Source organism: Penicillium soppii, assembly GCF_028829465.1.
Source record: "Penicillium soppii strain IBT 18220 chromosome Unknown utg000005l, whole genome shotgun sequence".
Taxonomy (NCBI): Eukaryota; Fungi; Ascomycota; class Eurotiomycetes; order Eurotiales; family Aspergillaceae; genus Penicillium; species Penicillium soppii.
The window spans coordinates 3,119,103-3,131,506 of NW_026643235.1; the positions used below are offsets into that span (position 1 = coordinate 3,119,103).

The window sequence follows — 12,404 nt, forward strand, 5'->3', positions numbered from 1 at the left end:
ACAAACAGTTGAAGTCAAATGGCGAGTCTCCGATTCCCCGGAATCGGCGTGAAATAAGTGGAGCCCTAGCACGCAATCGTAGTATAGAATATTTTTTTGATGAACACACTGAATATAATATGAGTCAGTGGAATTGCAAAAAACCTCAATTACATCTTTAGCAGATTCATCTGACTGACACTCGTTACCTTCGACTTCATCCTCAGACTTCCTCTCTGAAGCGAAGTTGTCCCCCACTTCAATATCCTTATCAGCGGTTATCACCAATCGTGACAGCCCTTTTACTCACATTCAATATTCGCCGCTTTCTCCGCGGAGCTCGGCTGTTACAATCCATTGGCTCTAATCATTAAGTATAGAGGAATCATTCTGTTGCTTATAACGCCTGAGACCCTCCGGACCTCTCTGCGCCTTTCCAAAAAGCATCTTCTATACTCACTTGCGGGGCTCTACTTTATCCCCACCATCGTCAAAATGAAGGACGCAACAAGCGATCCTAATTCCCCCGCGCCTTTGATGGCAGCATGGAACACCGAGTCTCAAGTCCACCTCATTGTTGGATCCAACCCTCTCGCCGCCGCACGATGTGCCAAGAGTCTCGAAGTCGGCGCAAAGCCAATCATTCTTGCGCCGGAGACTGCTGACATGCATTTCACCCTTTCCGAGCACATCGCGAATGGCTCTGCCCAGTGGATTCGTCATGAGTTCCAGGATATGGACTTGACAACACTGGGTAGAGAGGAAGTAGACCGTGTGGTGGATTTGGTCTTTGTCACCTTGGGGGCCAGCAACCCGTTGAGTATGTACTTCTTATACAATCTTCAAGATACCCTTGCTCATATTCTTTAGGTACACATATCTCACAGCGCTGCAAGAGACTCAGAATCCCGGTTAATGTCTCAGACGCCCCCGAACTCTGCTCCTTCACTCTTCTCTCCACCTACTCCGACGGACCTCTTCACATTGGCATTACAACCTCTGGCCGAGGATGCAAGCTTGCTTCAAGATTGCGTCGGGAGATTGCTGCCTTCCTTCCGCAAAACCTGGGAACTGCTATCGATAGACTCGGTGCTGTGCGGAGGCGGCTATGGGAAGAAGACAATGCGGCTGGCCTAAGCGAGGCCACATTCGACGGAGAGGACGACGACACAACTGGTCAAAAACACACCTTCAACAACCTCGTCACAGAAGGCGATGTCGCTGCCGCAAAGACGAGGAGGGTGCGTTGGTTGTCCCAGATCTGCGAATACTGGCCCCTCCGAAAACTTGTCTCCATCACCGATGCAGACATGGACACTATTCTCAAGGCCTACACAGCAGGCAACGAGCATACAAATGGAGCCAACAGTGTCGACACACCCTCAAAGAAGGGAAAAATTGTCCTCGCAGGCTCCGGCCCCGGCCACCCAGACCTTCTCACCCGCGCAACCTACCACGCAATCCACAACGCCGACCTCATCCTCGCAGACAAACTCGTCCCCGCCCCAGTCCTCGACCTCATCCCCCGCCGCACAGAAGTCCACATTGCGCGGAAATTCCCCGGCAACGCAGACCAAGCCCAGGAAGAATTCCTGCAAATGGGCCTAGCAGCTCTAAAACAAGGTCGCCAAGTCCTCCGTCTGAAGCAAGGCGACCCGTACCTCTACGGACGTGGTGCGGAAGAGTTCGAGTTCTTCAGAAACGAGGGCTACTCGCCGGTGGTGCTGCCCGGTATCACCAGCGCCATGAGTGCATCGCTCTTCGCCGATATCCCGGCCACCCACCGCGGCGTCTCAGACCAGGTCCTGGTGTGCACCGGAACCGGCAGGAAGGGCGCTGCTCCCAACCCGCCCACCTATGTCCCGACACAGACGGTTGTCTTCCTCATGGCTCTTCACAGACTTTCCGCTCTCGTGGACTCTCTTACCAGTTTCCCCGAGGGAGGCGAGCAATCACGTGCCCTCTGGCCTAAGGAGACGCCCTGTGCGATTGTTGAGCGGGCTTCGTGTCCAGACCAGCGTGTTATCCGGTCAACGCTGGAGCATGTCTGCCTTGCTTTTGAAGAGGCTGGTTCGCGACCACCGGGTCTTCTCGTTGTTGGAGCTAGCTGTCACGTCTTGCATAATCCTCAGGGCCAACGATGGGCGATTGAGGAAGGATTCCATGGATTGGATGAGTTGCGGAGTGAGGTTGAGGTGGTCGCTGACTCGGTTGAGGAGAAGGCGTGATTTGTATTTTTGGTCTTTGAGCGATGAACGGCAGGTTGCATGGCAGTGTATATAGATAGCATTCAGATACCCCTAGAAACGAGATATGCATGATCATTGAGAAATTTTCCGAAGAGTAGTTCGTAATGTTATGTCAGAATTAAGTGAATTAACACACATTAAAAGTACTGTTCGTGGTTGTGCTGTGTGGAAATTATGTAGAAAAGCAGGGTGTGGCTTGTGACATTTGATGGACCCGGGGCCAGCCTTGTTGATCACTCCACGCCGCATCTTCAATTCTTACAACCAACAACGATGTCATCCAGAGGCCAAAAACCAGTCTATTTCTCCAATGGAGAGTTCCTGGAGACGTAAATATCCCCTTGATCTCATCATCAAGCCCCAAACCCGCTAACAGACGATCACAGCCCCCCAATGACCGTGCGGCTCACCCGCTTCGTCGAGAGCGTCTACTACTTCTTCGGCCTGTACTTCAGCAGCCTCTTCGCGGTACGTTGTCTAACATGTGCTATATATGTGTCCTACCCATACCTTACCTCTCCCTCTCCCTCTTTCTCGCTTCACCCTCTTCGCACTCTCTTCGCTCAGTCCTCGCATTGGATCAATCTGACAAGCCGGCAGCTCGACTCGTACGCCGCCGCGGAAAGGTCTTCATTCAACATCAACAACTCGACGAACAGATATACTACTCGTTCTCGTTGGGGAACCTCGTCTTCTAGCGGAGGTGGCGGTGGTGGAGGCGGCGGCGGCGGCGGCGGCGGCAGTGGTCCGGGAACTGGTCCCCGGCGTCTGGGGCGTGTTGATGATGTTCGCGGGCCGGAGTGTGGGAGCTGTCGATAGATCGGAAGTGGAGAACCTGCAGTTTAATAGATTCTGGACGGAGAAACGGGCTAAAGGCCGTAAAAAGCCGTTCCTATGAACTCTTGGGTTATGGAACAGGCGCTTACTCGTCATATGTGATGCATCCTGAAATGCAGTTTTATATCTGACGTATGCTTGCTTTGTATACTTCACATCCGTATGCTCTACTATACTCTACTACCACCAATGCTTTCTATGTTATATTTCTGATAAACCCAACGCCAAAAACCAGAAGCAACCCAAGACACTAGTCTCAGCGCCACAACACCGCCTCTACCCATCGTGCAACTTGTCAACAGCCCGTCATTATGATAGCCCCACGTGACAGACCCCTCTCGCCAATTTGAGGGGAAATTCAGAAGAAAACCCTCAGCAAACACAGGTATTCTGGAAAAGGCACTAAACATGAGCGCAATCCCAGGCAACGACGCCGAATGGGCGGCTAAGCTAGCGTGCATGAAAGAGGACCTACCAAAGCAGAACCTCTCCCAGCCTCCAATGCCGCTGGCCGTGAACGGAACAATAGACCACACTCTCCTGTCGACTCCAATCGAGGAATCCCAGATCGACAAGCTATGCGCGGAAGCCTGCGAGTATGACTTTGGCGCCGTCTGCGTGCGTCTGCAATATGTTGCTCGTGCAGTAAGCCAGCTCAAGGGCACGAAGACGGCTGTTGCGTGTGTCGTTGCCTTCCCCGAAGGAACACATGAGACGAGTGAGAAAGTGCGCGAGGCGAAGGAGGCTGTTGAGCAGGGTGCCACGGAGCTGGATATGGTCATTCGGTACAATCTTTTGAAGGAGGGGCGGTATACGGAGATTTACCAAGTACGGCGCCAATTGAGACATATATACTACAAATTGCAAGGGTGTACTGACATGAGTAGGATATCATTGCAGTGCGCAAAGCTGCGCCGCCGCCGATTGTCTTGAAAGCCATTGTTGAATCGTCCGTTCTGGACAAAGACCAGTTGCTCGACGCGACAATCCTTGTCTGCATGGCCGGTGCGGATTACATCAAGACGAGTACTGGATGGAATGGCGGTGCTTCCGTTGAACATGTTAAGCTTATGAGGTCTGCGGCGGAGCTGTGCGGACGGGGTACTAAGATTAAAGCGAGTGGAGGCTTGAAGACTGCTGATGATGCGGTGAGAATGTTGAAGGCCGGTGCGCATCGGATTGGGACTAGTAGTGGTGTTCAGATTATGAAGAAAATCGATGAGGGTGAGAGTTTGAAACAGGGTGCTGGTCATGCTACTGCTTGAGTGTGGGGGTTGTGGAGTTAATTTGTGGGGATGGGATATCGATGTCGGCTTGTTTTAAGCGAAATCATGAACTCAGTGGGCATTAATTCTGATGAATGATCATTTGCTTGAGATCGTGCCTAACTGTATGCACCTGTATAGACCTGTGATTGGAATACACACGAGTACGGGGATGCACACAAGGATAATAAAGGGTTGATCCTTCGAATCTTAATGCGAATCTCAATGACCATTCATTGTTATAGAATGACGCCCTTGGCGACAAAGAAAGGACTTGTTCGTGAAACAATTATATAAATCCTTGCGCTGCGCATCCCCGGAGCCCTGCATTGCCCCTTTGGGGTTGCCTCGCGAACGCCCTGGCCCGCCATATTGAGACCCCTCAACGATAAATTTACCCCGTGTATAACGTGGACGTGCCCTTGTTGCCTGGGACAAAAGACTATCGAAAAAAATCAGAGTTGGAAATAGGAATTGAATCTATCCTCGCTGCGAGGCTTGGAGATTTAGATGTCAATAGATGTCAGATTAAACTTCAATTTAGGTAGAGGGAAATTAAACTGCAATCCACAATAGAATGCAAATCTTATTATCTGAAAAGCCCAAAAGGATATATGCGTAGTACGTGATACTAATCCAACCCTGCGCCGATCCTCGCAACCATGCCAAAAAGACTTTTATTCATCACTCTGATCATCTGAGTCACTGGTCACAGCACCATCGACGTCCATCTTTTGCACGACCGCATCCCCACTGCGTCCATTTTTCTCGGCAGCAAGCCAAGCTTCCCGTTTCTTCCTCTCGTGCTCCTGCTTCCTTGCTTTGCGCAGGACCTTAGCTTTCTGAGCCGCCTCCTGCTTCTCATGGAGCTCATTGATGTAATCCTGCAGGTTGGCGAGGTCCGAGCGCAATTGCACGACCTCATCATCTGCATTGTGACGAGCTGTCTCATTGACTGCGACTTTCTTTTTGAGCACGGATACCACGTTTTCTAACTCGGCGACCTGCGACTCGTGAGCCCTGTCTTCGACAGGTTCCTTGGGAGCACTGCCCGAGACGCGGACTTCTGTGCCGGGCTGGTGGAATGCAGCTAGCTCTGCTAGACCGTCGTCGATCATGAAGTCGGGGAATGAGGCGTGGGTTAGTGCTTGGGAGAATTGAGTGGGTTTGCGAGTCTTTGAGTCGGAAGCGATGATCTGCGTATGGAACATGTACTCGGCTGGAACCGCGCCGGGAGCGTGGAGAGGAGCTGACAGTCCATTGTCGTGGCGCGGCTTGACCACAGTGTGGGCCTTTCTCTTCAAGTCTGATGATGGGTGGGGGATGCCACCTGGAGGCAGCATGAACAGATTGGTGATTGGATGCGTGTAGTCGGCAACCGCAGAGATATACTTGCGGCGGGCAACATTCCAAGAAAGAACCTTGCCGTTCGCGTGGCCTGAGAGTAAGGTGGTGCCATCGTATGTAAGGGAGATTGTATTCACCGATCCTGATTCGGCGGACGGAGGGAGCCACCTGTCCTCGGTGGAGACCTGTACTGGGGTCGATTGTACTGAGGGGTCATGTAGAGGATTTTGCGAGGAGTTGCCACGGTAGAAATCCACAGATTGTACACTGCCATCTTCATATCCAACGTAGAAAGCTCTGTCGACCGGATCTAGAGCCACAGATGTTGCGGAGAAAGGAAGGAGGAACGTTCTCAGGGAACGCCCAGTGTGGTAGTCCCATGCAATGGCGGTATTATCTTTCGCAGTTGATACCACAATATTATTCCGGCCATTGCTGTGTCCGACAGCAAGGGAGGTAATAGCTGCGCGGTGATTTGAAAATGTTCGAATAGGCGAGTTCGTGGGTTGACGAGTCGCGCTAAAAGCGGGTTTCGAGAAAGAGAGGATGCCGGACAAGGACCAGACATGTACACTAGCATCCGAGGAGCCAGACAGAATGAAGTTGGAGGTGGGGTCGACAACGATTGAGGTCACAGGTTGCAGATGCGAGGCCGTCGTGGCAACCTGACGTCCTGTGGATGTCTTGGAAAAGCTGTCAGACACATGGTCGCAAATTTTATAGAATTTGATCAACATACCTCCCAGAGGATTAATCGGCCACCCTCAGTACCCAAAACTAAGACATCTCCATACTTGCCGCCTGCAACAGCAATGCTGCGTATCCGTTCGGGAAATGGTACGATTCCCTCTTGGTTTCCTTTCTCTCTGCTGTACACGTGCAACACAGCCTTGTCTGCTTGGGCTGTGAAAATATGCGAGGGGCTGACGGCCAAACAATTGGTTGTGGTAGAGCTCTTCTTGAAGGTCGATCGCAGTATCGAAGAAGGGAGCAATTCATGAACGCAGATCCCTACATCTCGGAGCGAGGCTGTCGGAGATTTGCTGGAGGCCAGCGTCGACGCCACAAATGATTCGGAAAGCATGAGGAATGGAATAAGACTGTCTTGCGAAGTGGTGGTCAAGTCCATTCCCGAGCTTTTTTTTTCTTAATCTTGATAAGGTGTTTGCATTGTTTGTCTGCAATTAACTACAGGATTGTACACGGGCTCAGTGTGATCTATCGTCTTCATCTGGAGGCTTTGGCTTTTGGCTAATGCAGCCATAAAAGATTTCTCCGAAATTTCTATATGGATACTAGATGTTTCAGCATTCTTCAATCGGTTGTGCTATATTTTACGTGACAATATAGATAATTTGCAAGTTGTACCTACTATGCATGAATTTTGCAAATTCTGGAAACAGGTTAGCCGCTATAGAGTCATGATTCAATGAGAACCCTTAATGAAGGTAAACGAGTCGAGCAAAGACGGATAAAACGACATATAGAAGGGCCTAGAGGGCATACCTTAATATGACATGTCGTCAAATTTTCTACACAGACGGGATCTACCATTTTTTAGTCAGCGACTAGGAGAGCCCTTGAAATCAGCAGTATGAGGTATCAACTTGTACGTATTGTCGGAGGATATTCTGAATCTCAGCTTCCAAGGTCATTTGGATCAAATTCGCTGTCCTGGCGACAATGCACGCCATGTTCAAGCATTTATATCCAAACCTCCACTAATTATGCTAATATGACAATAACAGTCGGTATGAACCAGTTGTATGCAAGGGATGGCGCGAGAAGGGGTGGATTGCTGTTGCGACGAGAAACAACATCCAATGAAGACCCGCTTTAATACACCCTCAGGTCGATCCTGTTGTCCTTTCCAAGGGCCTGATTCGTCGGGGATCCCCCTCTCCTCTCATGTGTCCAATCTGTCTCATTCTTAGTGCCCACCCGGCTTAGCTATGACGAGATGAGATGCCGGATGGGGGTCTCTCCACGTTGACGGGCTCCTGCAGGACTACAAATCGAGATCTGGAGCCAATTGTCGCCTGGCGTTGTCCTGGTTTCTCATCTTCTTTGGAATGCAAGGACGACGCGACCTCATTCTCACTATTATTACTCTGGCCCGTGCCTAGGACAACCGGAGAAGAGTTCGTGCCAGACGACGGACCCTCTTTTCGCCTGAAGGGGGAATCCTGCTGAACATTTTCGGGGTTCTTCATGGCAGGGTTTTGTTCCTGTCAAGGGATGTCCATTTGAGCCTGACCTTACCCACCTTGAATTACCGGACTAGCGCCACTCTCGCTGTATAAGGACATATCGAGCCCCTACATGGACCTTCGTCCATTTGTTTTGACTTCAACAATAAACATCTGAATTTCAATCTCATCTAGGTCACTCTTGTGCAACCCATTTTGCTTTTTCATACACTTCCGACTAGCATTGCTTCTTTTCAGCCGCGTGCCCCCGTCCAATATGGACTGTGGTGTCACAGATATGCCGAGCCATGCTCATTTCCCGCCCCGTATTCAAACACATCTAAGGAATCAGGGCTCAAACTCGTCTCCTCTCAGCCCAGATGCAGTTTCCTTCGCCGAACCCATACCGTCACCCCGCCGCTGGTCACCTACGTACCAACCGCGCCGTCGAAGCAGGCAAGTGCCTTCATTATCCTTTGTTCCGTCACCAGTCATGCCTCGGATAGAGTCGCACGATTTCTCGGCTTCAATGTCCCGGAGGACATTAGATCGGAACCCGGCTTGTATGTCGCCTTTTCGCTCTGTTCGCAGAATGAAAGAGCCCTTTCAATTAATGCTTCCCACATCACCTGCGTCCATTGACGGGGCTCCATCAAACTTCCCTGAAAAGTCAGGGCGATTCCCAAGACCGCCGGCCGGTCGATCGTTGCGAACCTGGCGTTCGGACCAAAACCTCACTTGCGATATTGGAGGACTTGGCCTTCTACCTAGTCCCCCGATATCAGAATCACGTCCGGCCAGCATAGGTCCGGAGATTTCCTACTTCGATAGCAAATCCTCAGACGAGTCAGACGACTCGAAAGAGGAATTTAAGGACGAGGCAGATGAGGCTGAAACGACAGAGATTGCAAATGAAGTGGAGGAAGTGGACTCTACCGACACGGCCAGCGAGGACGACATCACCCCGACCATCACGACTATCGAGATTGACGAGAAGATCAAATATAAGGCCTATCGTCCACCAGATTTGAAGAGTCAACCACGCACGGATGTGATGAATGTGCATGAGGCTCACTCGGAATTCGTCCGACGATGCGAATCTATCTGTGAATCTATCAATGAACCGGATTCGCCGGCCCAACACTCTGAGAAATCACCAGCCTCTATCACATCCCCCAAATCTCTCCAAAGCGAGAAGGGGTTTCCCCCAGGAAGTTCACCCAGGCCTCAACGGCCTAGAACGGGGACAGTTTCAAGTGAAGCCAGCTGGGTTCCTAGTAATTTCTCATACTGTGAGAGATGGCTCCAAGGTGTACCTGTCGACAAGGTGAATGACGAAGATACACCAGCGAAGGAACTTAACAACCGAAGGAAATTTCAGATTGTGGAAAATGATCCCCCAATGCCAAAACTTGATATTATTCCTGGAGCGAAGGCCCTCGAAGCGCCTGTTGTAAGTCTTCAAGTCCCCACGTTCGTAACATTGTGCTAACGGAATCCAGCGCTTCGTCGTTGTCCCCACCAAGACAAAACCAAAGCTTGTTGACATTGCGCGACAGTCCTCACCGTCCATTCCATTGCCACCGCCTCCATCTCTTCTTCCTCAGACAGTACCAACAACGCCAGACCAGCGACAAGAGGAAGTCTCGGCATTTAGTCCTGACACGCCGCTCGATATGTCTGACAGTGGTTACGGTACTCGTGACTCTGGTTACTCGTTCGATAGCTATGATGACATCAAAGCTGATGACGACGACGACGCATACACAGATCCTGGTTCATTGACCTCGTCCGACAGCGTTGGTTCAACGGTAGTATGTGAAAGACCGGAATCCGCGCAGGAAGACCGCGAAACATTCCCACAACTTGAAATCCGCTCTGGTAGCGTGAGCCCTAAAGCGCCATCACCATCACCACCGACACCCCATTCACCAGGCCGAAGTTCCAATAAGTCCGACAAAGCAAATGAAAAACCGGGACTATGGCATCATGATTGGAGCATGGACGATCATGAATGGACTGTCAACGAGCTAGAACACTCAGTCAAGGACTTCCCTCGCAACATGCTCCGGCTCACATCCCCAGTCATCTTATTCCTCCGCAAAAGCGACGAGGAGCCTTTCATTAAACCCTTTCGCACTATCTTCCCTGATGTATCAGAGAACCTTCTCGACTGTCTCTGCGCTGCTATACTCGCCCGAAACTACCTCCTCTCTCTATCAACGCTGCACCGCAGCAAACAAAACAAAAGCTCCATCTCACGCAATGACTATGCCATTGATTCTGTCCCCACCAAAGCATACAGCACACTGGGTATCCAAATCCCATCCGTCACACCGGGCAGGCCAAAGGACCGTGTTCTTGGCTCTCGCAGCAAGGATCTTGGAACACACCTCGAGCGAATCGTGGACAATCTCCTCTTCGCCATCTGTGGACGTTCCGACCCTACTCTGAAAGCAGCTGTTGAAGTCCTTGCACAGGTCCTCGAAACCAATGCTTAGCATTGACATTCCTTGCATCATATTTCCTTACCTCTCTTCACTCCTTGATTATCTCCTTCTCTGAATTTTCATGAAATCTCCCTCGATCTTTACTTGTTTACTACTCGCTCTCACATGTCTCCTTCTATCTCACCGAACTTCCACTCTCCTTGACAACTGTTTCCTTCTGACTATCCTGCCATATCCTTATATCTCCGGTCATATTGCCGATTTTCGCCTCCATTGATAACTTTCTTTAGTCCTTTTTTTGTGTTATACTTCATACCCTTGCATTGCGATTCGGTGCTGGATTTGGGAACTTGTGCGTTACGAATTTTGTATAATTAGTTCATTAAATAGCATAGCAACCATAATAATAATGGCACTGTCACACGATCTTTTCTCTATATTTCCAAAATTTCCTATCGTTCATAGACATTCGTGGATCGATAATCTGAGGAGTTTCCCGCTCCGAAAATTACATAATCATACTTTTCCGCCCGGCCAACCTTGTTGAACAAACTCCAAGTGACTTCCTCTACAATTCACCCACTCACACACTATGGCAGCTCCAACAAGAAGCCTACGACGCCTGTCGTCATTCAGAAACACCATTTCCCCTGCCTCAACGGCGATTGCTCCCCGTCGAACCTATGCCACAACCGACTCCTCATCCGCCACCAACACCCCAACCACACGGCGGAAAGCAACAACCTTCCGGGATAAGTTGAACGCAGGACCATCGTTCTCAGATTTTGTTTCTGGGGATGCAGAGCCCCCACTCGACCCCTCTGAAGCCTACGCCCTCAAGACTGCCCTCGCCGGCCCCGCTGGCCGCAAGAAGGAAATCACTCGCCTACCTGAGTGGCTAAAGACTCCCATCCCAGACTCCAAGAACTACCAGCGCCTAAAGAAGGATCTGCGAGGCCTCAATCTGCACACAGTTTGCGAGGAAGCCCGATGCCCCAACATTTCCGACTGTTGGGGCGGCAGCGACAAGTCCTCCGCCACCGCAACGATCATGTTGATGGGCGATACCTGTACCCGAGGATGCCGCTTCTGCAGTGTCAAAACCTCCCGCACACCGCCCCCACTCGATCCTCACGAACCAGAGAACACCGCAGAGGCCATCTCCCGCTGGGGCTTGGGGTACGTGGTTATGACGAGTGTGGACCGTGATGACTTGGCAGACGGCGGCGCGCGCCACTTCGCTGAAACCGTTATCAAAATTAAACAAAAGAAGCCTAGTATGTTAGTCGAGTGTTTGACTGGTGATTTCCGTGGTGATACGGAGATGGCGGCTTTGGTCGCGCGATCTGGACTGGATGTCTATGCGCACAATGTTGAGACTGTCGAGGAGCTTACGCCATTCGTTCGTGATCGTCGTGCTACATTCCAGCAGTCGATCCGTGTACTTGACGCTGCTAAGAAGGCTGTGCCTGATCTTATCACGAAGACCTCGCTTATGCTGGGTCTCGGTGAAACAGATGAGCAGCTTTGGGATGCGCTCCGTCAGCTTCGCGCTGTTGATGTCGATGTTGTCACTTTCGGACAGTACATGCGTCCTACTAAGCGCCACATGGCTGTTCACGAATACGTCACCCCTGACCGTTTCGAGCTGTGGCGCCAGCGTGCCCTTGACATGGGATTCCTGTACTGTGCTTCTGGGCCTCTCGTCCGAAGCAGTTACAAGGCGGGCGAAGCTTTCATCGAGAATGTTCTCAAGAAGCGCCGCTCCGGATCTGGCGCCGCTGGGGAGACTGTCGAGAAGACCACTGCTAAGGAAGCTACCCAATGAGGTCTTCGTTTGAACAAAATTCGGCGTGTTTAAATATCCATCTACCTCTGCCGTCCTGCTTTTTTCACCTTCGTGCTCATATCTTTTGTTGGAGTTATCTTGCATCTTTTAGGTTGTTGGTTTTGGGGTTCATATAGGGGTCGTTGGTTTCGTCAGTTCAACATTTCAACAGGAATTATGCTTTGTATCACCATTGGGGAAGTCTTGTGGCCAACTCCGTCTGTTCTTAATTTCAAGCTGCACAAGAAATCAACTCGGTG

General features: G+C 50.8%; 6 protein-coding genes across 6 annotated transcripts; 4 read left to right on the forward strand and 2 right to left on the reverse strand.

Moving 5' to 3' along the window:
* Positions 1-474: 474 nt before the first annotated feature.
* Positions 475-2,207, forward strand: N7529_006620 (putative siroheme synthase; the record flags this gene model as incomplete). Its single annotated transcript, XM_057242147.1, has 2 exons — positions 475-799; positions 850-2,207. The coding sequence occupies 2 exons, from the start codon at positions 475-477 to the stop codon at positions 2,205-2,207; spliced, it is 1,683 nt and encodes a 560-aa protein (XP_057097506.1).
* Positions 2,208-2,501: 294 nt separating this feature from the next.
* On the forward strand, positions 2,502-4,330 carry N7529_006621 (uncharacterized protein; the record flags this gene model as incomplete). The annotated part of the gene is made up of 5 exons (XM_057242148.1): positions 2,502-2,557; positions 2,615-2,696; positions 2,829-3,030; positions 3,451-3,893; positions 3,953-4,330. The coding sequence occupies 5 exons, from the start codon at positions 2,502-2,504 to the stop codon at positions 4,328-4,330; spliced, it is 1,161 nt and encodes a 386-aa protein (XP_057097507.1).
* Positions 4,331-5,007: 677 nt separating this feature from the next.
* N7529_006622 (putative ribosomal assembly complex component Ipi3) lies at positions 5,008-6,806 on the reverse strand (the record flags this gene model as incomplete). Its single annotated transcript, XM_057242149.1, has 2 exons — positions 5,008-6,360; positions 6,417-6,806. The coding sequence occupies 2 exons, from the start codon at positions 6,804-6,806 to the stop codon at positions 5,008-5,010; spliced, it is 1,743 nt and encodes a 580-aa protein (XP_057097508.1).
* Positions 6,807-7,623: 817 nt separating this feature from the next.
* Positions 7,624-7,986, reverse strand: N7529_006623 (uncharacterized protein; the record flags this gene model as incomplete). Its single annotated transcript, XM_057242150.1, has 2 exons — positions 7,624-7,905; positions 7,954-7,986. 2 exons carry the CDS (start codon positions 7,984-7,986, stop codon positions 7,624-7,626), a joined length of 315 nt encoding a protein of 104 aa, XP_057097509.1.
* A 157-nt stretch (positions 7,987-8,143) lies between these two features.
* On the forward strand, positions 8,144-10,367 carry N7529_006624 (uncharacterized protein; the record flags this gene model as incomplete). Its single annotated transcript, XM_057242151.1, has 2 exons — positions 8,144-9,319; positions 9,369-10,367. 2 exons carry the CDS (start codon positions 8,144-8,146, stop codon positions 10,365-10,367), a joined length of 2,175 nt encoding a protein of 724 aa, XP_057097510.1.
* Positions 10,368-10,908: 541 nt separating this feature from the next.
* N7529_006625 (lipoate synthase) lies at positions 10,909-12,144 on the forward strand (the record flags this gene model as incomplete). Its single annotated transcript, XM_057242152.1, has 1 exon — positions 10,909-12,144. The coding sequence occupies one exon, from the start codon at positions 10,909-10,911 to the stop codon at positions 12,142-12,144; it is 1,236 nt and encodes a 411-aa protein (XP_057097511.1).
* Between the last annotated feature and the right edge of the window lie 260 nt (positions 12,145-12,404).